We start from the raw sequence: 26,394 nt of genomic DNA, 5'->3' as shown, positions 1-26,394 counted from the left end.
GCAACCATCATTTTAGTTTTGATTCACATGTATATTTGTTTTGAGTCGCTTGGTAATAACTTTGATTCAATTGACATAATTGTTACAAGCACTTCTAAACAAAGATTGCATGAATATAATTCGATCAAGTGTACAAATTTTCCATAATCTCAGACAACTCCCTCATAATCTGGGAATATACGCTTCTTGTGGCTAACTCAATTTCTACAGGGCTTCAACATTTAATTTGGGCTGCACTGCCATCAAAGTTTGTAAATGTTTTTAAGATGAAATTCTTGTAATCTTATCATTTACTTTTTTGACTGATTTTTTCAGGAAAGATCATCAGCTGGATAAGTTGCTTAATAGTGACTGTATCAGCAGCATAAGTAGGCTTTTGGTTATGATAAAATCATGGGACATAAGTGATAGGAGAAAATTGATATATAACATGTCACGATGGCCAACTAACTCGGATCTGAGGATATGTAATGAAAAATGCACACATGGATAGGCTGCCAGTCTAAACCCTTATCTAGAGAAGGTCTGAATCAAAATAATGTCTATCAATTATTATCTTCTGGACTGCTGGTTAACCATGCAGGAAGACTTTTTAAACATGTATTTACTAAGTAAAAATAACAAAGTTATAAATTTTAGCCTTTGCTTTAATAAATTACCTTTTCAACATAGTCAGTGATGTAATTTAAAGCCCCGAGCCAAAGGTGTGCCATATACATACCATATGAGACTAGTGCAATCACTGAGATCAACCATACTTGATCCGAGTGGGTGCGCGTTGAAAGTTTTTAACCAATTATTGTAGTAGGACAAAGCATGTTATGAAATCGTGCCAAGTCATCAAAATGTAGAATTAATCAGTAATAGTTTCTCTGTTGATGTTCTTATACTTATGATGTCAACCCTCAACTGCGACTATCCTCAGCTATGACTTGACTATACTGAAATTGCTAGGAATTCCCTCACAAGTGTTGATTATGAAATTGATAACAATGATAACTTAGTATTGTGATTTGTGGGTTTGTGATCTCTCATTACATCAAGATTCTACCATAATTACATGAAGGTGATATTTGGTGAAAGCCCAAATAACCTACTCCAAATTGTTGATTGCGTTGGATCTATTTATTCATCAGAATTGAAGCTCAGATGTTACCTCCATATTTTTGGAGTTCATGATACTATGTTCAGTTAGCTTCTGTGTTTGAGAGACAGTCTAGTGTGGGTTATCTTATTGAAAATAACTTTTGACCTCTGAGAAAGAGTTTACTGGCATTGGAAGAGGTGGAACCGGCCGGGAATCAGGGTCACCATTTTGAGAAGATGGTCCATTAAACAAGAGCTCTATTGCAGTGTCATTGTTCATGTGGCAACCACTATTGAGGTGACATCTAAAATTTGTGTGATAGCCCTCAGTATCAGGGTGACCAAATCTAAGGATCATAATTCCTTTTGTTCAAAGATGAGGGACCATTGACGCATTTCTCCTTATGCCTGAGATTATATTGGTACTTTAATGTTAAAATATGCATTTTGTTTTAGAATTTAGATGATGCCTCATGTTCTCTGATGCTTGGCTTTTAACACCATTATGAATTTTGAGCATTGGCATCTAGAAATGTGAACTATTTTTACTAATTAAAGAAAAAATATTTGTTGGCCATGATGATTTATCTCAAACACCACTGCCTGAGTTTCTTTATGTGAAGGGTGAAAAAATAAGATGGAATAGTCTGAAGCTTCCAAACATTCATTCGTTCTAGCAAAAAGTGTGTATTGTCAAATGAAGTGTGAGTTCTATCTTGAGATACCAATACAGTTTGCATCTTCAACTTGCCACTTATGCTCAATCTTTCTATTGCTTCATATTATTCATTAAAATTTATTTGAGCAGCACAAATGAACGATGTTCATGTGGAATTAAAAAATCATTCCCCGTTATAAGGGCTTATTTCTCAGAGCTCCCAAGTTCTCTAAAACATTTGTAATATAAAATTGCAATGAGTAGATCCTATGAAATGGAATGTGATTTCAACTAGAGGGCTGGTCTGGTCTAAACAATTCAAATTAACTTTTAAATTTAATTTAAGTTGTGCAAAATTGGCCTAGGAATTGCAACTATTTCCCCATGATGATCATCTATTACTTAAACATCCTTTTTTTCCATACTCAAGGGTCTGAAGTGACCCATATCTGAGATTTGCATTTTCAATTAAAGCTCCTGATCTAAATTCTGAAATTGTGAGTAATATGTTTAATTCCTAAATGATTCTGAAGAGTGGTCAGAAGAATATTTTCATTTGAATATAAATAGGTTTGCTCAACAAAGTGTCAAGTATTGAATTAAGTTGGCTTGAGAATCTGTGACAAGTTACACATTGCAACACTTCCACTGCATCATTATTATTCTATGACCAACCACTATGAGATTTACATACCCAATAGGAATCAGAGTTGACAGTCGCCTTTTGGTATTATTTGGAATTGGTTAATTAAAATCTCGAATTCGGAAAAGTGGTATTATCATAATTTGCTTCGTTTAGACTGTGGTATTAGCTAACCTCTCTTGTAAATACCTCCTCGTAGGTCGTGCCTAGGGTGACACCTCGCGGCACACCCCTGAATCGCCCAAACAAATGAACCGCCATAAGTGCCGCCAGGCTAAATTTGCGGTCTCAATTGACAAGGATTTGTTATCTGGCTGTTAGCTTTGAGAAATGGGCCATAGGTCGGGATATGTCTGGCAGCTAAACTAGGGTAGTATCTACTTCGTAGTTGTAGTGAATCAGAGGCATAGGTGAACATTTTCAAGCGACGCAACTCGGACTAAAAAGCGAGCTTACACTACCGATAAAGTTATCCTGAATACATAGTGTTTTATTGAGTTTTTGATTTGTTTTAATTGGAATTTATTATCCTCGATGAATAATAAGCGCGTTGTTGCTAACCTCGTAAATGGCAGAAGCGCCATGGATTTGGCATATTCTTTATTTGAAATTAAATTTAAAGCACTTCGCTTTTCCAAAATTTATGTATGTGGAAAAGCGAAGTGTTTTAAATTTAATTTCAATGTGAAGAATTTCCACCAAGTGACGCCAGAAACTGCTTTATTTTTATTCTTTATTGTTAAAAATTTGCAAAAATCTGGAGATCACCCCCGTATTTGTTACTATGAAGTGCCGTGGAAGTCTAGCATATGACATACTCATTATTAGAATAAACAAGGCATTGAAAAGCTTAAATTCACTCTTTGCCAGTATTGTCACTCTCCCATTAAAAATGAGGCAGCTTTGTTTTTAAAATTAGGTATAATGTTTTTACGATATGTTATTTTAGTTTGGTACAGGTATCTTTTTGATATTATAAACAATGCCATTGGAGCGTTCAGTTAAGAGTGATTATTTGGCTTAAGTTAGAAGGATTTCTACCATTTAAATTTTTAGTTTGACACATGACCATAATTTCTACATATTTTCTTGTATTTGTATATTTTTATGTATGTTCTTAATTTTGTATTGGTTCCTATACCTTTTTCATTTAAGATAAAAGGAAGTAGCCTGTTAAAAACATTACTATTATTGTAAGCGGAAGTAGAATGTTGAAGACTGTGATGGAGGGGGAAATATCTGGTAAGCAAAATAGTGGCAGTGAAAGATAGGCATGCAAAATGGAATGAAGGGGCATAGAAAGTATGTGGAAAGTAGAAATTGTTGTTTGCGATATCAGGCATATTAGGAAGGCCTTTGCTGTGGTGTAATTCAGTTCATATGTTAGCAATACTTCTCAATTCCATCAAAAACTTACCTTTTTTAGTAGACTGCTGTCAATCAATGCTCTCCAAGCTAAGTGTTATTTGACTGTTTTCTTTCTCTGTGTTGCTTCTTTATTTTTGGCCTTGGACTTCCTATTTATTTTATTGCTTATTAATTTGACATAAGTATATACATATTAGAAATATAGCTTTGGTCATTGATGGAATTAAGCTAATTGCTCTTAAACATTTGAATTACCGGCAAATTTTTGACAAAACTTCCATGGGTTACTTGAACGAGCCACCAGATTACTCTCAAGTGATCACACCAAGGTGGACAACTTTGGCATTTCTGACCATTATGCCCGAATGGTATTTTACCCCAAGTCAAAGGAGGTGGTGTGTTACAAATATCAAAGATATTAACCAAGCAATAGCATTCATTATTTCCATTAGCTATTGTGTTATTTGTCATGGGATACCTTAAAGCTAACAGTTTCAGGCTTAACTTTGTGGAATTCTTTCAAATTCTTCTAAGTGTGTGGAAGTGCAAAGTTGTTTTTTCTCTTTCTTTCAAGTGTGTGGAAGTGCAAAGTTGTTTTTTCTCTTTCTTTCACCCTCACCATGGGATACCTTGTTCAATTTAAAGTGTTTACGAGAAATGTAAGTTTATTAGCAGTTTAAAACTCATCTATGAAGAATGCTTTCCTAGAAGAATAGTTCATGTAAAAGGATGCAATTAAACTAATTGCTGGGTGGCAGATGAGGTGAAAGCAGCCAGAAATGAATTTCGGGAATTATGTGCATTGAAAATAGGGGAGAGATTATGAAAAGTCATCAGCCAAACTGAGAATGACACTAAAACATGGCAAGTAGTTAATAATGTAACCCAGGGAAAGTTCCATGAGAGAGGAATTTCAGCATTAAAAAATTGTCACTAAAACATGGCAAGTAGTTAATAATTTAACCCAAGGAAAGTTCCATGAGAGAGGAATTTCAGCATTAAAAAATTGGGGGGTCATTCTATCCGATCTGAAACAAGTGGCAGAGTTTGCAATTAATTACCTGACTAATGTACCTCTGAATTTACCAGATGGAATAATGAGTAACGATAGATTTGATACATGGTTTTGCCAGCATGTGACGTCTTCCATGATCCTCGTTCCTGCAACTGAGGATGAGATCTCGAAGGCCATCATTGGCCTTAAAAATAATCCATCAGTCAGAATTGACCCTTCTATGGTTATAAAAAATGCTTTAAAGCAACAAGCAAATCATTAACATTTATGATAAATGAGTCCTTCACAAATGGCGAGTTTCCAGACTATCTAAAAATAGTAAAAATAAAACTTATTTGCAAAAAAGGGGATGAACAATCACCAAACAGTGTCTCCTTATTGACTAATTTTTCTAAACTCTTCAAGTCCTTAATGAGAGACAGGCTTATGAAATATATCATTAAAGATAAAATTTTAAATATGGAACAATTTGGATTCTAAGAGGGGAAAGGTACCAATTAGCTGGTTTTCTAAAAGAGATAATGTGTTCTTGGGACTCAAAAGAATACTCTGTTGGTTTATTAAATGATCTTTCATGTGAATTTGATACTGTGGAACATGACATTCTTCTAAGTAAATGTGAATGTTTTGGGATCATAAGGGGAATTGCCCATAAATGGTTTCAATCATATTCGAAGGACAGGAAACATTGAAGGTTTCTGGCATAGGGGTCACATTATGATAAATCACCCAACCAAAAAATAAGTGTCAGGTTACCAAAATGTAAAATTCTTCATCCATTATTATTTCATATGAGCTATCAATGATTTGCATAGCTATATTTGATAATAGCACATAGTTCTTTATGTAGGTTTTCACAACTCTGGCAATGGAGCCACAAGGACCCTAACTTGTTGCTAGCTAAGCTTGATGGCTGATTATTGCTCTTGGCAAAATGGTTTAATATTAACAAACTGTCTCTAAACGTACTAAAAGCAAATTATATTCAATTTAAAAAAGAAGGAAAGTGCCCCAGTTAGACTTTGGCTTATAAGGCCAACCATAGAAACGGTACCCAACACCAAGTTTTTAGGTTTGTCCATTGACAGGTCTTTGAACTGAGGTATCAATATGCTCCACCCCAATGGCCTATATTCCACTTGGGCAAAACGTGGATTTATTTCTACGAAATCTTATAAACATTGTAGATTTCAATGTAGTGAAAATGGCTTACTATGGCAAATTCCAGTGACATATGAGCTACGAAATCCTTTTTTGGGGAGCATCAACTGGCTTCCGTAGATTCTTTATGATGCAAAAAAGATGCTTTATAGCAAAAATACCCCCATACTAAACTTGCAAACCTTATTTAAAAAATTGAAAATTCTAACTTTACCTTGCCTGTATATTTATTATTTATGTATGTATGTTAAGGATAATATGAAACAACTAATCATGAATGCTCAAGTACATGGGTATAATACTCGACAGAATGTTGATATACATTTGATCCGCCAATCTTTTAATATGTATAATAAGAGTCCCTTTCGTGTGGGCATTAAAATTTTCAACTATCTGCCGCGATCAGGCATGAAATCTGCTCCATTTAGAGATACATTTAAAATATATCTCAAGCATTTTCTGATGGATAAATGCTATTACACTGTGGAATAGTTTCTGGATTCTTTTGAACACTGGAAGAGCTGATTGTTTGTCCTCCGACGTGTCCTATATTTTACTTTGTTAAGTCCTGAGACCAATAAATAATATTATTAAAAACTTTTCATTGATTGATGCATGGCACCTCTAAGTATTGATCATCCGCAAAACTAATAGGATGAGGAGAAACATTTCTTTGAATAATCAAATGTTAAAATTTTAAAGTGCATAGATAGATTATTTAGGCATGGTTACTTTGATGAATTTTTCTAATTTACAAATCTGTTCTTTGGTGAGGGACTTCTTCGATAAGTCTTCAGGCATTGTTTAAATGAAGATTGAAACAGTAGATTAAAGTACAAAATATTTATAACTATACAATTGAAAGTACATTTTCTTCATCATTGTAAGAGAAGTTCATCTGCATTGTATGTCATAATTAATTTTAATATATTACATTTCATCAGTAGCATATTTTGTATTTATTATATATTTAGATTGTTCAGCACCTTTCTTGAAATTTTTCAATATTTCATACAAAAATTCAAATCCTTTCATTTTTCCTCAATCGACTCATTTTAGAGGAAGAACAGAGCACTCATGGCAGTGACCAAGTATATATATATATATTATCATCACCTTAGGAACTTTGATTGCACACATTTAGAACTCTGTCTCAGAGCAGGAGAACAAACAGGAGCACAGTGGGAATGCAAGAGCACCTAATTTCACTTTCACGGGACCTCGGTGATGAAAATGTTCTTATGGGGCGCAGCTGGTCCCAACCTACACTTGCGAGTTGTCACTCTCAATTGTTAGCTTGGCTGACAATGCAAAAGGAAAAGTGAAATGTGTCAACATTAAGTGTTACAGGGGGGGAATGACTAGTGCTTTCGAAGATATACACTTCAACTCATTGTTTCATTCATGAGTATCTTCACTGTGGACGTTTTCATCATTACATCACAAAAGGATCAAAATAAGATAAGTTAGGGTGAGAGAGTTTGTGAAACATTGGTAATAATATCATGATTTTACTTGCTCTTGTAGTTTCCTGATCCTAGCTTGAATTGAGTCACACTTCACCTCACTAAATCGAGAGAACTTGCCTGCCTTCAGTTCACGTATAACCACAACATTCCCCTTCTTTTCCCTCTCCAGCTGCACTCCACACTTTTTGACGTTACCTATTTCATTGAGCCCCGAGGGCACTGATCTATCAAACCTCCCTAGGTTTCTCATTGCCAGCATCGATGACGAAGGCATTGATTTCCCCAAAGATTCCCTCTGAAGGCCATTTGAACTGGGCTGTTCAAAGCGAGTGAGTGCTCTCTGCAAGGATCCATTGCATTCCCACCTCTGATTGACCTGCCTCAAGGTGGTCTGAGCAGTCCTGGGGGTAACCAGATGTTGTTGGTTAATGGGATGCCCTATCTGTTTGCCGGTTAAAGTCCCAAAGGTTGAGCTTTCCCAGGAATCACAGATGGTTGAGGAGGAGAGGGAAGTTGTGGATGTGTGTGTGTAACTGGTGGAATACAGGGATATTTTCTTGGAGTAGGGTATGTCAAGGGAATCATCCAGGGAAATTATGCTAGACCTATCACTGGACGAGTCTCCGGACATCTCGCTGATCACATCACTGTTAGTGTCACTCCCATGGTCAGAGTGACCTTCGGCCGATGACGACGCGGATGAGCAGCCAGAGGAGGAGGAAGGGGAAGGAGAGGTTGAGGTTGTCAAGTGGGCACATGTGAGCAGTCTGAGGTGTGTGTTGCTGGGCAGCAGTTGCTGCGGAGGAGGTTGTGAAGGAGGGAGAGGTGGAGGGATATCTTCCTCATCTTCCTCATCGGTGTCCTCGATGTAGCACCTCCTGATCTTATACACGCAGTCAGTCTTTTGCCTTGCTGGCACATAGTGCCTCTCCTCCTTGCACTCCTCCGCACCAATGTATCCCTTCCCCTCTTTCGGTGCTTTGATTGCCTCTGAACAATCAACATTGCTGAAGGAGTAAGTTGCGTTCACAGGCATGGTGCGCATGGCAAGGGCTTTCGACCTGTGAGGTGGTGTTGCTGGGGGTGAAGCTATAACAGCATCATCAAGACGCTTGAGTATATCATTCATGTTCTTCGCAAAGCAGTTCCTCCTCTTGGGACTGATTCCAGATTCTAAACTCTTCGCTGGCTCCTTAACCTCATCCTTGACCTTATGAGGCGGTTGAGCCTCTTGATTTTCTTTGAGCAGAGTGGATGGGTTCCTCTTAAAAGATAAGGAACTATTGGGAGAATAGTCCCTCAAGGAGATGCATTCTTCTCTTTTGGGCTTGATTTTCTCGTTGCTGACACTTTTTGTTGTGGGTAAATCAGTCATTGGAATGGCAGACTTGCTGATGCTTGGAGATTTACTCAGCTTGTTGTTATTTCCAGCGCCAAATTTGGTGAACCATTCATGTTGCAGGCAACCTTTAGCACTCAACCGTTTGCTGAAAAAAACAATACATTGAAATGAAGACTAAAAAAATTGAAGGAATCAGAAAAGTTCTTTAACCTATTGTTACCATGGTGCCAACGTGTGTATATGTACAAAACTATAACTGATGAATGTACTTCATTCAATAAAAGTAGGATTTGATGAGTAGGGTTGGGTTCATTCCCCATTTCTTTAAATTAGCTTTAAAACGTTCACATCTAATTGTGAAATCTATTATGAGTAAAACAAATGTGTACTTTTACACAGGTTTATTGGTAACACACAACAAGTTTCTATTCACAGAACCATCCTTGAGTACAAGACTAGCTTGGTTCTGTGGACTGAAACGTGTTGTACGTTACCAATAAACCTGTGGTATAGCGCCAATTTGTTTTTCTCATGAATACGAACTTCCACTACATCTCGCCTGAATCTGTTGAATGTATAAAATCTATCTTGTAAATTTAATTTTAATGAAATCATCAATCACTTTTTATACTTATTGCTTTTTACAAGTTTTGGGTTGAGTTTTTGAAATATGCCACTTCTAAAAATAAAGGATATTTCAAAAACTTATTCAAATTCCATAATCAATTTTTAAATCATTCTTTTGAAAATGAATGGGGAGATTTGTGTATCCTTTTCATTAGAAATTTCTCTGTAAGCTTATCAGTTAATTATTAGAAAAATCGAAGTAACAGTTACATTAAAAACACTGCAAGTTTTACTTGTGGCACCCACTCATAATAGTAACGGAATGGAATTTTACGTACCATTAAAACAACTTATTTACGTTTTTCATGAACAGTTTCCATAGCCTTGCATCTGGCCAAGGTCTTTTCTGTATGGCTTACAGGGAGGTCACAGAATAATTTTAATTGTTGAGTTATGTTATGAATTACCTTGGTTCTTTGACGAGTAGTTTCTTAATGAGATCGATTGCCTCTTCTGATATATCACCAAAAAGGTCAGAAGGGAAGTCTAATTTGCTCTGTGAAATGTTGCAGAAAGTCTCTTGCTTGGTATCACCTCCAAAAGGTGAGCAGCCGGTTAGAAGAACATAAAGGAGTACACCTACAGACCTGAAAGTCAAGGGAAATAACATGATTACGTGTCATCTGTAGTAAATGGAATCTTTAAATGTGCAAGCATCACCATTAATTTTGATATAGACGTAGCTTAGCATTAAAAAATTACTTTGACTTACCACATATCAGTTGCTAGACTTATTGGTTCATAATTAAGGACCTCAGGTGCTGTAAATGAAAAACAGAGAGATTTTAATGCAATGACATAGGTGACACTAGTTCCAAATATTTCTCCCATCATTTTTAGTTAATTTTGTACTCAATATCTGACTCCCCATTTGGTTCCTAATCTTAAAATTAAAAGTTGATTATATTTTAGATGTTAAACTTTTAATACTAATAAATGTTTTTAATTAGATAATATATTGATATTTTAGTTTTGAAAACTCGCTGCGTAGTAACAATTGAATAATTATTCATCCTTTTTCACTTATTGCATATATCCATGCAGTGTCATCGTTAGTGTAGGAACTGCAACTGCACATATTCTCATAGAGTAAAGAGGGTGTCATAACATAGTCCACTTTGATATCATCTTGGCATTGTGCTGAGACATATAAGAGATCTGATGGCTATGGCTTGCACAAATCAGCATTTGCTCTCAGGCCAGCACGATCACTTGATTTCATATGCCACACAATGAAGTCATAAGCAGATGCAGTTTAAATTGCTTTAAATGACATTATCAACTTCAATGCTATAGTGGTACAATACAGGAATAAACAACAAGGCTATGGATGACCTGCCTTAAGACTACTACAAACAAACAAATATACACAAGAAATGTGAATATCGACATACATTTTAAGTGCAATTGACAGCCTTATTTTTAATATTCATTCCACACTTACGAAGAACTTTGACTTTACTGAATATTTATGAACATAATAACTTTTTATTGGATGCCACTAGATCTCAGGCACTTTACAGGTAGCTAAAAAAGTTAATTGGTACAATTTCAAATTATGCAGCCTTTTATTTGTAACTTCAACCATCGTTCATTAATGATTAAATATTAAGGGTTTGAGCTAACAGTAATAAGCTTTATCTTACCAACATAATCAGGGGTCCCAAGTATTTCTCTGATGTCTGCTCCCTTGCTTATGTAACGCGAGATGCCAAAATCACATAGTTTGACATCACAATTAGGAAATTCTCCAGTCAGCACTAAGTTTTGTGGCTGAAAAAAGAAATGAAATATTCATGTTACCCTTGTAGCATTTATAGAAGGAATTGATTTTAGCAGGATGTGTTAAAATGAGTTTTAAATTCTAATAATAGCCTAGTTTGAAGGAGAATTCAAGAACCTATTTCTTAGGGTAATATGTATTTTAATGCATTTGATAGCCAGGTTTAGATTTTTTTGAGCTGCAAACAGTATTGCAACAGGAAAGTAATTAGTGATTCCATCAGGAGCAGGAGTGTTAATCATAAATATTATTAGAATATCTTTAAAGCAATAAGGAGTGGTAATTAGAACTGCCATTTTACATTTTCACTGTGTACCTGAAATGTTATTTGATGCTATCCATTTGTTATATCCTATAAAATAAGTTATTCTGGCATATTTTTCACCAAATCCATATTTATTTATAAATCCCTGCTTATTGTTTTACTTTTATCAATTCATTCTTTAAATTGACATTCAAACAACTACATATATTTTACCCTGTACCTTGATATCAAGATGAGCCACATTGATAGAGTGAAGATATGCTATGCCATCCAGTATCTGTGACATTAGCCTTGCTGCCTCAGCCTCTTCTGGAACCTCATCCTTGTCTAGAAGCATTTGCAGTTCACCACCAGGAGCACTACGGGAAAGTTAAAGAACCATGAATTACTTCAAATACTACCTATTCCTCAAATATGCATGGTGAAGCACTACTTTGGAAAGCTTTCACCAGACATAAATAATAAAAAATTATGGTATGACACAGGCACTAATTTCAAATACAGTACCCAACTATCAAGTGATAGACTAACTTTTTAGCGGGGATGCAAATAACTTCAGAATCAGTCAAAATAGAAGCTATGTGTTCAGTCTTGGGGTTTGAGTGATGACCTTTGATTTTTGTGAAGGGGTTTCTATAATGCAGACTATAACAATAAACACAGTAATCAACCCGAAGGTCGGTTTGGTAGGTGATGGTAGAGTTCACCCAGTACTAAGCCCTATACAGCGTGTGAAATTCACACATCAGAGTAGGGGGACTGGGAGTTTAAGTATTACTTATTCATAAATATTTCCTGAGCATTTATTATAGATTTAAATTTTTGTGGCTTATATTGCTGACATACATTTATGAATGCAAGATAAAAACCTAAAGCTACTTGCATTCATAACTACAAATGGTTTTAGCTGAAATTTTAATTAAATCTTGTTTTTATTATTTTTTAATTAAATGAAGTGAGATGTATGCTCCATAGAATTTGAATCTAAAGGTTCATTTTGGGTGAAATTACTGCAATTCCAGAGATATTTTTTTTTAGAATCTCATCGTCTTCAGTTGATCTCTAATGAAGCTTTAAAAAACCAATGAAGTACATTGACACTTAACGGATTCAAAATAAACGTGCAAGCCAGCACTTTACATGAAGTAAAAATTTAAGAATGCAGTTGATTTGGCTACATATTAGAATGCAATTCGATATTGACTCATTTGGTGTAAATGAAATTGAATTGATGATTGATTTTTGTGGCAGGATGGAAAGAAGATATTTAATTAGACATTGAGTGAACACAAATTATTCAATGACTATTGAGGATTAAACATATTCTGGTATACCTTTCAAAACTGCAATTTAAGCATTAGGGTAGAAAAAGATTCTAGAAGTGGTTTGAAGGAGGAAAGGTGGAAAGATAAGGACTCCATGTTGAGATGAAAGGGATACTCACAGTTCCAGGACAAGGACCATCTCTGAGTCGGACTCAAGCACCCTGTATAGACGGACAATCCTTGGGCACAAAGCACATGCCTCCAGCACTGCCACCTCATGGACTATCTCAGGCTTCAGGTCTGTTGAACGACGCCTCTTTCTCAGGAATTTGGCAGCGAATGATTCTCCAGTTTCACGGTCCTTGCATCGACGTACGGCAGCATATTTGCCCCTATAAAGTCAAGAGTATGCTTCATGAGGCTCATGATAGAGAAAATTTCTATCAGTTTCCACAATATCATTGGCAAATATATGGTTTTTTAAATGGCAGTTTTATTTTAAGGTCTCCCCATTCTTGCACAATGCAAATCACCAGAAATGGATTTCGTATTAACTCTTGGAAGACATGATTCAAAATGATGTGAAATAATTTGAAACCAAATATGTAGTCATCAAGGTTAAAATTACTGAATAGTTTTTGCATACTTTATTGACTCAACAAGTCAGTCTCATAATGAGCGCATGGTTTAAACACCAGAGTACATATAGATTGCAATATCAATACTTAATAGTTATCGCCTAATTGCAACGTAATACTTAAATAAGTAAAATAAATGGATATATATGAGAAACATCAGGGGATTCGTAAAGATGTCAGTTGGAGTATTTAACGGTAGTCTACCGCAAGTGGTACAGCACCAAATTCGTAAAGTAAGTTTTCATTGAAAAATAATGCTAACAATGCTAAGTAAATACATTACCATTTCAAAAAATTATGAAGAATTCAATCACATGGGGCCAAGTCAACTTTGATGGTGCTCTTATCAGAATATCAGACTTATCTGGATTGCATTACGTACTGATGCAAGTATTCAGCTCTGTGGCTTACATGAGGCTTGTACATAACCTGAAATATTTTCGAGTCCTATGTCTCCACGTCTGTTTACTGTGAAATTTCCTTATGATATATATATATATATATATATATATATATATATATATATATATATATATATATATATATATATATACAGTATATATATATATATATATATATATATCATAAGGAAATTTCCTGCACGAGGTGAAGGCCGTCAGGAAATCCTTCAGGAAGGATTTCCTGAAGGTGCACAAAGGAATATCAATATATATATATATATATCAATGTATATATATATATATATAGATAAATTCGTGGACTGGTTTTTCAATCCCGAGGCAACATCTTGTCAGGACTGCCTTGTAGCGTCAGTAGCGCTTTGCTTTCTTTCGCTCGTACCATTTCTCGCTGAAAATCGACGCGTTATACCCTGCCGAAGAATTAACCCCTTCGACTTCATATTCTACTCCGTTATCAGCATTGGTAATTTTAACTTCGCATCTTTATGGTTTCCGGGAAATAAAGCTCAAACCTGTTCAGTTTCCACTATTTACACACTGACCATTTTAAGCCTTAGCTACATTTGTGGAACTAGAACGGTGTTTACCGTATACTCCGTTTACCGTATGCCAAACACAGTTAAAAACACCCAACTTTAGAATGCGCAGCGATGTGGCGAGGCCGTAGCTTCTGGGAATAGCGCACGGGGTTTAGACGGACAAGAAGCGTGAGAATCGACGGTAGTGCTCTCGAGAAGGAAACATTATCTGTGGGGAAGAAATTTGCTGGCTTTGGATAACTGACTTCTGCTTTTTTTTTTGGTTGCCAAGGAGTGTTGGTAGTCTCAAGAGCCTGAACTTGCGATATCCGTCATCGTGTACGATACTCCATTTTCGACATCGATCCTCAATATAAAAGTTATGGCTATGGTTTTGAAAATTCATCGCAATTGGAGAAGGTGCACAAAGGAATATCAAGCATCGACGCGCATTAGAAATTACGCGAGTAGACACACTCGAAATTACTCGACACTGAATGATTTTGGTCTCTTGTTTTCAGAGTTTTCGTGAATATTTTCGATGAGATCTTTCGGAAGACACATTTCATCCATCCATTCAGCAATTTATTCAAATCTCCATTACGAATCGACTTGAACCACATCGAAATTTTGTCCAAGCGTTTTATATCCTATTCCCGAAGAAGCACACACTACCTCTCACTCCTGGAGTGACCCCAAGAAAGTTCATGCTACAGATTGGACAATCTAGAGCCAGACTCTTAAGATGGACTCCGGCCATCAGTTTGCGAGTTTAAATTACGTCAACAAGACGTGTTACTTTTCGCATACGTATTGTGGAGGTGCCAAAACTACAGCCAACCTCCATTCTCTTACCCAGGAAAAAGTTCCAACAGAATGTAAATGGTTTCTGAAGTCAAACGGGATAAGAGGGTCACTTGAAAGAGCATTCATTCAAACACCAACGTTTTTCTTCTCTTCGGTTTGAATTGGTCAATTTTTCTTTGAGGATGATCAGAAATAACACTTTTTAGTTTTTTTACCGAGTCATTACTTTTGTAATTAGTTTTTCATAGAGTTCGTGAATATTACATGCATACATACATTACAGCGAATTTGCGCGCAACATACTCGCAGTGGTCTTGTGAATCATCACTTTTTTAGGAACTTCATTTTGCTATTGGAGTTCTGATGTCCCGAGACTTAACTGCTTTCTCATTCCTATGCATACGATATCATTCCCATGGAAACTCATACGTTTTGGAGTAAAACCATCATATATTCATGGTTTAAAATACGTTTCATGTTAATTATCGTATGTTTAATCATTAATTAGACTAGAATCTTTATAGTAAACTTAAGTCTTAGCTGAGGTTTTTTTTGCGAACATATCCAATTCCGAAATTCATGAGCTATAACCAGCAAGGAATCGTCATGTGCGTCATTCTTCTTCGTTGCCCCTCATCTAGTCATCCGTCTTCCCTCCTACTCGGTCGCGTTCCGTTTATCGCGAGTATCGGACCCATTACGACGGCCGCTTGTTAGAGATAAAATTTGCCTGAAGAGCTTCACGGGTGAAGTATGGGAAGGGAGGAGTTAAGCATATGGACAGATAAATCATAAGTAAACCACAGAGATCAAATTATCGACTTGAAAAAACATTTGCCTCATCTAACTGACGTATGGGTCTTCAGTGACGCGTTGTTATGACGACGGTTTTAATGGATGGGTAGCCAAACATATTGCGTCAATCAATTGAACAAACAGGGTTTAAAAAAAAAATCACCTTCCACCTGCATGTAGCGGAGAGCCGTATGCTTGGGTAATTAGATCATTTTTCACTCATTAGACTAACAGACACGAAAATTAATATTTGATGATTTGGATTTTGTTTACCATTTCCTGAATACTTATTTGTTCCAAATTATTTCTCCCCCAACGACGTATATAATGTTTGCCAATCCAAAGCTGTTACTACAGTTTCCATTTAGTATTGAGGATGCTATGCACTTTTTTCATCCATCGTCAAACAACGAAGGAAGAAAGACAGTTCAGAGCTCTGGCTTCCGGGAATTTGATTGGCTATTCTACTTTCTGCCCACCACTCGCAGAACGACACCATAGAAACTGATCTGATGCAGTTTTGGGGGGGGGGGGCAGAAGTTGACAATTGACAACCGACAATAAGGAAAACGTACCATTCTTTTAAGTTTCATGATGAAATGCTCGCGATTAGCGCTCTCAATAAATAACTGTCTTCTCCCCCCCCCCCTTTCTCCTTCGACCTCGAGGATACGGAAGGGCCTCTCGCTTCTGTTGGCGCGGCATTGGATTAAAGCGTCCGCGGTTGTCGCACTCAATTAATTCATGTCAAAGCTAAATGGTAAGGGAGACTCGTGTGTAGGGTTGCTGCATTTATGCCAATCCCGGGATTGATGACTACTGGTGGTGACATTAATGGGGGATCAACGAATTTCAAGGCAGAATTTCCCAGCAATTGAAGGCCGGAGGCACGTTTTTCAGCGACACTTCTTAATCGATGACGCCAATCGGACGGACTCGTTGCTCTCGCAATCCACTCACTTCTTACCTCTCCCATCCCGCCCCCCCCCCCCCGCTCGTAATCTCCCGCGCGGATTTAACGCGATGCCGAGAGCACTTATCGGGTGACTAGTAACTGTCTCTCCCCACCAGGCGAAGAGCTAATGGCCCGTGGTTAATTTTTCCACCCGAAGAGTCTTGATTGAACAAAAATGGCCGGAGCGGAGCTCTTGAAACAAATTGAATCGTTGGAAACAGGGTAAAAATGCCACCCGTGGGGCATTTTTATCCTGTTACCCTGGGGGGGGAGGGGGCGGTTGGGAGATGGGGAGTACAGGTGGGGTGTGTGCGCACCCCCCCCATACCCCTTGATCATTCGATCGGCCACTTCAGTCTGGCTGGGGTCGGAAGATATATAGTCGTATGTGATCGTAGAGAATGCACCCTTAAATTAAAAAAAAAACTGGATCAAAGAATTTGTGTATCGAGCCTTGGTTTCGACGCCATATCCGTAAACCGGATGTTTCGTCACCTGTTATAACACGTGTCAGTCATTCTCCATCGCCGTTGACTTAATTTAGTGTGACTCCCGAGCAACTGCCAGTCGTCGCTGTTTATTAATTAAAAATTGGCAATTTTTAATTAATTTTGATATTCCACCATATCACGCCCGAAATGTCTCTTTTTATTTTTAGCCGCTGTTTATATGGAAATTTGTTCCAAAATTTTTGAAATTTAAATATTTTTTATTTATTTAAATAAATAAATAAATAAAAAATATTTAAATTTCAAAAATTTTGGAACAAATTTTGCCGTCACGCGTTTCATACCCAAAACATTCGAAAATATTTCATGGCATGCGCCAATTCCACATGCAATCATCATCAGCGACTTCTCTGATTGTGATTCGGCGATCATTCATAACCGTTTCTTTCACTTTTTCCATGTTTTCATCGGTTGTTGATGTTCCGGGGCGTTCTTCATCTTCAACGTCTTCACGGCCATCTTGGGAACGCTTACATCACTCGTAAACTCTTTTTTTTACTCATAGCAGACTCACCATTTTGGCCTTTGTTAACGTTTCACGCACTTTGTTACACTTTATTTGATTTTTTACATAAAATTTGATACAAATTCTTTGATCCATTTTTTTTTAGAAAACGAAAATCGCCGATCTAATAAAAACAGTCTACCCTTCGAGGCGGCTGTCACACACAAAGTATAAACAATGAATACAGCTGAAAATTTTATCATAATTTTGGGGCATGTATACCAACATAATAAAAATAATTTTTTGACAATCGGACTCTTCAAACTCGAGAAATTTTAAAATTCCCGTTATTTTCTGAACACTCCTCGTAATGCATACAAATACCAAATGGAAAGATCCTCGTGATCCTAACTGCCATTTGAGAAAACTGAAATAAAATGATCACTTTGATATTTTCTTATTTGTTCAGTGGTCTATGTCCAACAATCCTGTGGAAGAGCTTTAGTCTTGGTAACACAAGTAATAAACAGCGCGGAGAGCTTGAACGGCCCCAGAAGCATCCTTGGAAACTGTTTATGCTCATCCGGACATACAGGTACATTACAATTCCTCCAATGTCGAGCCTTTCACCTCCCCACAGCTGCAAACCCCTTCTGTTTGTCAGGCTATAGTACTTCCCTCATTCCCCTCAAGCAATGTTTTTCCATCGTCCATTTCCCTTATACTACAGCGAATTTCGTTCAAAATACTACCCATATACCAGAGTCGTCCTGCGTGGTCTAATTTACGTCCTTCCGTTTGCCGTGGTCTGAATCACTCTATTGCCTCGCCTCCGACCACACCACGACCACACCGACGACGAATGGCGTTCGCGATCTTGCTGGAAGAGGGAGGCGGCACACGGAGGGTGGGCAATATGTAGTATAAGGCATCCCCATCCATACGCAATAGGGCGCTTAAAGGATCAGGTCAAGGTGACAAAAAGATTTGACGCCGAGAGGAGTCAAACTCAAAAAAAAATAAACCACACCCAGGACCACCTCGTTTCGGAGATGAATTAAAGAGGAGACAATTTGGAAGAGCCATTTTCGATTCGCGTTCGGGAAAAAAATGATAAACTCTCGACAATAGTTAACGGAAAGAGAGATCGCTTTCTCAATCCGCAGCAAACCAAGCTCGTATAATGCGTAGTTCTGGGTGGCGACAATTATTCCATGTGGGGGAGTCTCGCGGAATGCACCGGCGTTTTTGCCTAAGCGCTATAACCACGGGTTTATCGGGGAGGTGAAACGAGGCAATTTAGAAGGGGAGAATAATGCGGTTAGCGGTGACTAACTCGGCAGTAATTAGGTGGTAATGGAACTGGTCTTGGGCCCTTTCAACCCGACAGCCATCTTATGAAAGGAGCATTGTACGACGGCGGATTGCGACACCTTCTGGGGTTACCGTACCGAAAAGTTCGTTCTATGTGGTTCAAGGTGTTTCGTTGGCGTGAAGGAATCGTAGCAGGCACTTGAAAATGGATTGGCGATAAATTTGGTTTTGTTTCAGTCGTGGGATCAGGATCACCAATTCGCAAACTATCTCCACCGACTTCAATGCCAAAGATTCCCACGTTTAATTTTTTCGAGTATCGTGCAATGTCAACCAGATGCCAATCTATGTGCAGTCGACACAAATGGTATTGTAACCAACAAATAGAATCATGCCCAAAAAAGGGTATTATGCCCAACAAATAGCATTACGCCAAACAAATAGCGCTACGCCCAAAAAATAGTATTATGCCCATTGCGACTATTGGCGTAAAAGGAAATTCGGATACACCTACTCTCTTTCGGTATCTTACCATGGTGGCTTAATACAATATTATGCCCCCACTTTTGGTGGGCGTGCGTCACGGGTTTTTTTTGTTCCGTACAAAGTAATAAAGTATATGTGAATATTTGGTATCCCGCAGACATAATTGCGAGTCATCATAAACGCTTCTATCGCTTCATGCAAATTTCTCGATTCTATTTGGACCACGGGAACAACGTGTCTCAAAGACCTTATAAATAAAAGACCAGAAAAGCCTAGTTATTTTTATGAGATTTTTATTTTACAAAATCACGGATTTGTGACACTTCTTTTGGGGAAAATTTTCTGCTTCCAATCGTGTGTTCCTTCATCCCGAGTTACATTTTCTTCTCATGCTCATTATAAATAATCACAGAGCTATAACCGTTATCATATAATCATGCGATTTGGTCCGCTTAATTTTTTCCCCCGGATCCAATAGAGACTAGAACGTTTTTTTGGTGAATCTCGACCTGTATAATATGTAAACCAAAAATTCCTATTGACGAGTTAAGGTTTAACTCTCGATTTTCGTATTGTAATACACCGGTGATAAAATTATGTGGCAAAGAAATCCTGAGATTATACTTAATTGGAAATGTTGCATTTAAGTTTCCCTGCACCAATGTGGCATTTTTTTCTTACTTAACTTACGCGTTTATTGCGTGGCATCAATCAATTTCGGAAAAAGGTTATGCGCATCAAGATAATTGTTACGCAATCGGGGCTGCACCCGTTTCCAAACACGCTCTCGTACCGTTGATGCGTGGACCGATTTGGGTCTCTCTAAAAGAGAGAGCAGTGGGTGAGGTTTAATTTCGAGCGACTCTCTCCCCATCCAGATGGATACTTTTGAATCATTGACATTCTCCTTGGACAACCCGACAAATGACTATTTTAATTCTAAAGGAATTGCGTCATCAATGCACGCCATAATGAATTCATTTGAGCTCTTAATTTTGTGGATTCAAGCGTGATTAAGTGGAAGGATCCCAATGGAATAGTTGCTTTGTAATTTGCTGCTGCGAATCGACTGGATAATTTCAGTTCTCTTTCAATAAGCATACCTCATTCATTTTAGACCTACAGATTCTATGAAGTTGATACAGCTTAGACGCAACTTACTTTACACTATGGAGCACGAAAATAAAATAACCTACGAATCTGCATGAAGTATTTCTTGATGAATTTCGCAAGGACTTAATAAAATAGGGATCACAACGTTAACGAAGTGGAGCTGACGAGTTTCAATCCGATTTCCAACTTTAGCGAATTGCATTTAAACTCAATTAATTAAGCTTACCATACGTGGTTACTAATTCTTTTGTTTGATTCTGGTGATTGCGCGCAACAAATGATGGATTTCGGGACATTTTATGCGTGGAGAGCGAACGGACTAATTCTGTTTGATTCCGATTGAATTTTCCAATTCGCGACGATGGAACAAATAAATAAATTCGTATCGTCGAGGGTTGCGGGAAAGGGGTGGGTGGTTGGGAGGGGGAAGGGTTGAGCGTAACAGTCTCCCATCCAACAACTCCGTTACGCAGAAGCGCGCGCCTTTGACGCTTGGGCACAAATGCGCGCTCGCATGGAGGGCAACAGAGAGAAGAGGTCGGTGGTGGTCGGTGACGGGAGAGAGGCCAGCCTCCGCGCGGCCCGCCGTCCAAGGGGGCACGGCGGGCCGTGCAAAGGTAACGGGGAGAAAGAATCGTCGTGGTCCGAAGCGAGATCCCTCTCCCTTCGTCTAATATTTCTAACTCTCCTCCCCTCTCCCGCCTCCGTTCTTCCCCTTCTCTCTCCCTCCTTCCCCCCCTCACTCGCCGTTCGTCGCAAGCGCTCGTCCACACTCTTCTACATCCACTGGGCGGCTGCTATGGAGTGCCGGAGGAGCGCGATGGGGCCGAAGCACCGTTACAAGTCCTCCCCATCGGGATGAGGGGAGAGGTTATGTATCGAAAAGAAGCGAGGGAGACAAGAGGAGTGGTGTGGGAGGGGAGGTGGGGCCCTTAAAAGTTCGCAGGGACGGCGGAATGCGAGTTGCACGGATGGGGGGGTGGGTGGAAGGGAGGGGCACGAAGGGGAGGACTGACTGTCGCCCGCCCCCCCCCCCTGCCCCCACCCTCGGGGGGCCGAATGGCTGCATAACGAATTTCCGATATCGAGAGCGCTCAGCTGCGCCCCCCCCCATCTCAGCTCTTTTTTCTAGAGGTGTCCGGAAGAGGATACTTATACAATTTCCGAGGCGGAAGTTTTCGGTACGCACATCCATGATTGAGGGCGCTGCCCAATCGGGGGGGGGGGGGATGGGGAGGAGGCAAGTTTTATGATATGCCTTCCTGTCCCGTGCGTGGAGCCTACAATCCACGTTGCCCCTCCCTCCATACCTCTCTCTCTCTCTCTCGATAATTGTTGTTCCGTAGGCTGATTCCCCGCCTCAACAGGGCATCGAGTTAACTCTCCCCCACCACTTCAAACCTTTCATACGGGAGTGGCGATCTTTCAGTCAATGCGATGATCCTCTTGCAACTGTACTCTATTTCGCGAGAGCCTGGAGTTTGCGCCTTAATACCCTCCTCGTCCCAAATTCAGTGCGGCGCGTGTGTGAATGTGTGTGTGTGTGTGAGAGAGTAGAATAAATGCCGTTCCTGAAACACGCCATATTGTTTATTTGGAATCTTACATTTGTTGACGCTGTTGCCACAGGAGTAATAAAAACAAGTGAAAAACGAAATGTTTTATATTGATGGAGAAACAGCTCTTATTCCCTAAATGAAACAGAGAAGCAGAATTTTTTACGGAAGTGTTCAGGGTAGAAAAGAAGAATAAAATCAAATTATTGGACGTGTACTGGGACATAGCAACGTATGAGTTTCTCCAGTCAATTAATATAAGATGGCCAATGCAGATGTTTTATTTTAGCGCATTAGTGCACACGCCTGCGCTCTCTATCCCGCAGGCAGTAGTCCAGGGCATGCTATAATCGAGGGTGTGTTGTGTCCATGAGTTGGCCATCGGGCCAAAGGACGCCGTTGGGAGGGGACGGCTTTAATGCCTTTTGATTTCCTGTTTCCTGATCGTTACGTCTGCACCAGAATGGCGCGAGTCGACCGGAGTTCTTCATTTTTCTTGCTTTGCCGCGCGGAGATAGTTCCGTTTAACCTTGGCTAATCCCGAAAATCCGCGCGAAAGAAAAATATCCCCCCCCCCCTTTCACCCTCTGTCGAAACGCGAAAATTAAGATAAATCGGAACGCTGCTCGTACAAGGGCGCACGTAATCTCCCAGAATGCAAGAGAGGCCAAGAGCATTTTTCTGATGTTACCCTCGTCTGTCTCTATTATGCGTGTGGGAAACGTTGAAAAAAAATATAATGTTTCATAAAAAATTTGGGGAAATTTGACGATATGGCGTATGGCCACGGTTCCCTGTGACTCTGTGTGTGGCAGCACCTCTCAATCAAGCGAAAAGTTGCGGTAGGAACGTGAAGCGGTCTTAAAGAGCTCCCAGTCCCGGTTCAATTACTTAGCATTCCGAGGTAATCAGTGCCGGGTTTCGTACGCCCGGAAGTTCCAAGCCACTAAATGAGGAAAAAAATCTGCGCGAATGAAAGTTAATAATAGAACCTCCGAATACTACCGTCGGTAATTTCAGCATCATTTTCATGTTTTTTTAAGCGGGCATTCTTTTTTCCCCTTTTTTCCTTCCGATTTCCCCAGTTTTTAATTGCATCTAAATCTTTTTCCTAGTGAGAAATGGTGGAAGACGCCCACGCCACGCTTTATTACGAAGAGCAATTCTCGATTCTACCACGAAGGATGAATTCCGGGCACTTAATTCGCTTCGCACGACAAGATTGGCACTGATGTCCCATTTATCCCAGAAAAGAAACCTTCCAAGCCCAAATTTCACCCCCAAAAAGCCTTAAACACCGTTAATCTGACAAGTTACTCAGGATTAATGGTCTAATTTGAAGGGAGAGAAACAGTTAAATGTTGGGGACGAGGAGGCGAAAATTGGAATGCGTCGGAGATCCTTTTCGGAGCATTTCGAGACAATGTAACCTCAGCACGGAATAATATCTTCATTTCCAGTGTTTGGTGCTTTGGGATTAATATATATTCCGCTCATGCTTGCCCGCCCGTTCATTCGTCAGCATCGTCTATCGCGGCGAAAGTAGAAGGAATTTAAGTAGGAGGAATGTGTCGTCGTCATCGGGAAGAACTTCTGTCTCCAATTAACCCAAATTCTTTCGCCAGCCTGGATTTCCGAATTATAATTTGGATAAATCATCCGCACCCGTGGTCATCGAATGAATTTTGCATAATCAGGGAGGAAACGCGACCGGATGTCATGGTCCTGGATTGGGGATTAAAAGCTCAAATTTTCAATGAACCCCGTTATTTTTGACAAGCATTTCTGATCGCAGTGAGTATGAAAACCACGTTGAGCGAATAATTTCTAGCACATTGAGAATATGTATATGTATATTACTGGCTACCTCGTAATAGCTGAACATTTATTTTCCTCATTCTGTACTCGTTCTTTCTATACGCAATTGTTTCCACTTCAAATCATTAGTTACTAAGCACAACTACGAAGTGCGTAGGACGCCAAGGAGGGTCACGTGCCCCAACAACTATGAAATATGGTCATTTAGCCACTTAATGCCTCTATAGTAGGCACAAAAATCCGGAAAGCCAACTAAGCATCATCTTCAAATTTCTGCTCAAGTCTGAGATCTAGAGAGTGTATTCTTCAGGTCGAGTCCGATTTACAATCAAGAAACTAGCGTCATATACGTAACTGTTGATCTTACCATTCCAATGGAGTTTTCCCAAATCCAAATTCCAGAAGTTGTTAGACATGAATATTAAAAAGCACAAAGTAATGGAATCTACAAATGAATCACATTTACAAATCAGTCCACGTCAAGATTTTGTTCATTTAGCATTTTTTTCGATTTCTTCCGAACATATCGTCTAGAATCCTTACTCTCTATCGACCTTTGATCTTTTCAGTCAATGAGCAAATGGAAAACAAATGAAAAGAAGGAAAAAAGTATATATGTTTCCAATATTGTCGAGATACTCGGCTTGAACTCAAAAGAGAAATTTCTAATGTATGCATTGAAATCAATGCAGATGAAATTAATCGTTGGTTTCAGCATGCTACACAACACGTTAACGAAAACAATTGGAAAACTTTGGCATTATTGAATGGAATAACGATCGTCACAATAATGTGTTTTAACGTCAGTGAAATCAAATTAACGAATACGTCCGTCGGTATTAATCAAATTTTACCGGATGTAATTTGAAAACATGAGACCTGAGTCAAATGTGGTCTCAAACTCGCATGCTCGTATATTTATAGAATACGAGCCAAGCATATTTATCAATCTTGAGAACACGGTTGGAAGAATTAACATAGTGATTCGATTGATTATTTCAAATTCAATACCGTTAAATATCACGGAAAATAATACCCTTGCGGTTCGCAGGCTTTTTGTCGGGGAATTAGGGATTGTTTCTCGGCATAATAAACGCGTTGAATGTGTATGAGAATTCATGTTGTCAACAAACGATGCCTGAATTGCCATCGCCTTTGTGAATTCACTGCCTTTGATCCATCTGGCGCCACCCGGGCCAGCACACTCCGCCATTACGCGCATTCGTACGTTTAATATTTTAAGAATGAAGCACGTCTCAATAAAATCACATGAATGGACGTGGGGGGGTCGTTAAATGTTTTAACGCTTACCGAAAGCTCACCACCTCTGCGGGCAAGAATTAAAGACGAGGTTGATTCGCATTGGATTATTTTTTAATAGCTTATCAAACAAGGGACAGACAGGTATATTTATAAATGCAGTCTATATTTGTCCATCGAGTTCAAATTTTACTAACATTTTAGAAGTGGATATCCTTGAATTCGACTGTGAATAAATCCTTGTGGAACTTCCAAGTAGTAATATGAATACAAGCAAGTATAACAAAAGCCCACGTCCATTTCTCATTAACGCCAAATAATGCCATTGATAAAGTGAAAAGTCAATCTCATGAATTTCACCACTCGCAAATGCGTTCGTGTACTCTCATTCAACATCTTCGAGCAGGGTAACATGTTTTAGCACTATTTGGTTATTTTGGTTGAATTTCCTGGTTCGTGTCTTTCGTTCATATCATAAAATTCATCTTGTGAATGTCAACGTTAAAGAACACTGCCGTGAGGGAACGAACTCGAAACTAGTCCCTTAAGAAAATGAAAATTTTTCTTAAACCGAGGTCACTGGAAAATTTTCCTTTCTGTATATACATACTATACCAAGTTTCTCCGGCCAGAAGGCACCTCAAAGAACTTGCATCAAGCAATAAATAACGTGGAACGGTACAGTATTGGAAGATTCCGATAGATGACGCATATACGGTGGTGGCATAGAATTCTGAGGCGAGGAAATAACAGCGTTGGGAATTATGGACGAGAAACAAATGGCGGTCTGATTCGGACGAAGTCAGCAATGATGGATAAAATAAGTGCACCCAAGAATTTCACTTTACTAAAACCTATCGTTTAGAAAGATATTTCTATCCGGATGAAATCTCCATATAGATCGAATTAGATGAATTCCTTTCAAAATACAATAGTAAACTATATTAAACGGAGGAAAATGGGCATTAGATTAAATTATTCAGCTCATGTTTAAGGGGTAATGAGCAAAGGGTGGGAAGTAATCATTAGTAGAAGCCCAATAGTATTTTCTTTCGAAATAGTTCGCGGCAACGTTT

General features: G+C 38.8%; 1 protein-coding gene across 1 annotated transcript in view; it reads right to left on the bottom strand.

The window, feature by feature from the left end:
• Positions 1-6,822: 6,822 nt before the first annotated feature.
• Positions 6,823-26,394, bottom strand: part of LOC139694802 (uncharacterized) — a 163,675-nt gene continuing 144,103 nt past the window's right edge. Inside the window, exons 2-7 of the mRNA XM_071593325.1 lie at positions 12,862-13,074; positions 11,638-11,776; positions 11,016-11,142; positions 10,082-10,130; positions 9,777-9,956; positions 6,823-8,887 (exon numbers count right to left, since the gene is read on the bottom strand). Coding sequence (XP_071449426.1) covers positions 7,435-8,887; positions 9,777-9,956; positions 10,082-10,130; positions 11,016-11,142; positions 11,638-11,776; positions 12,862-13,074 — 2,161 coding nt within the window. The 3' untranslated portion in view covers positions 6,823-7,434. The remainder of the gene's footprint in view (positions 8,888-9,776; positions 9,957-10,081; positions 10,131-11,015; positions 11,143-11,637; positions 11,777-12,861; positions 13,075-26,394) is intronic.

Source organism: Hetaerina americana, unplaced genomic scaffold (genome assembly GCF_022747635.1).
Source record: "Hetaerina americana unplaced genomic scaffold, ioHetAmer1.1.p SCAF_55, whole genome shotgun sequence".
Classification (NCBI taxonomy): domain Eukaryota; kingdom Metazoa; phylum Arthropoda; class Insecta; order Odonata; family Calopterygidae; genus Hetaerina; species Hetaerina americana.
This window is presented reverse-complemented; position numbering and strand designations above follow the sequence as displayed.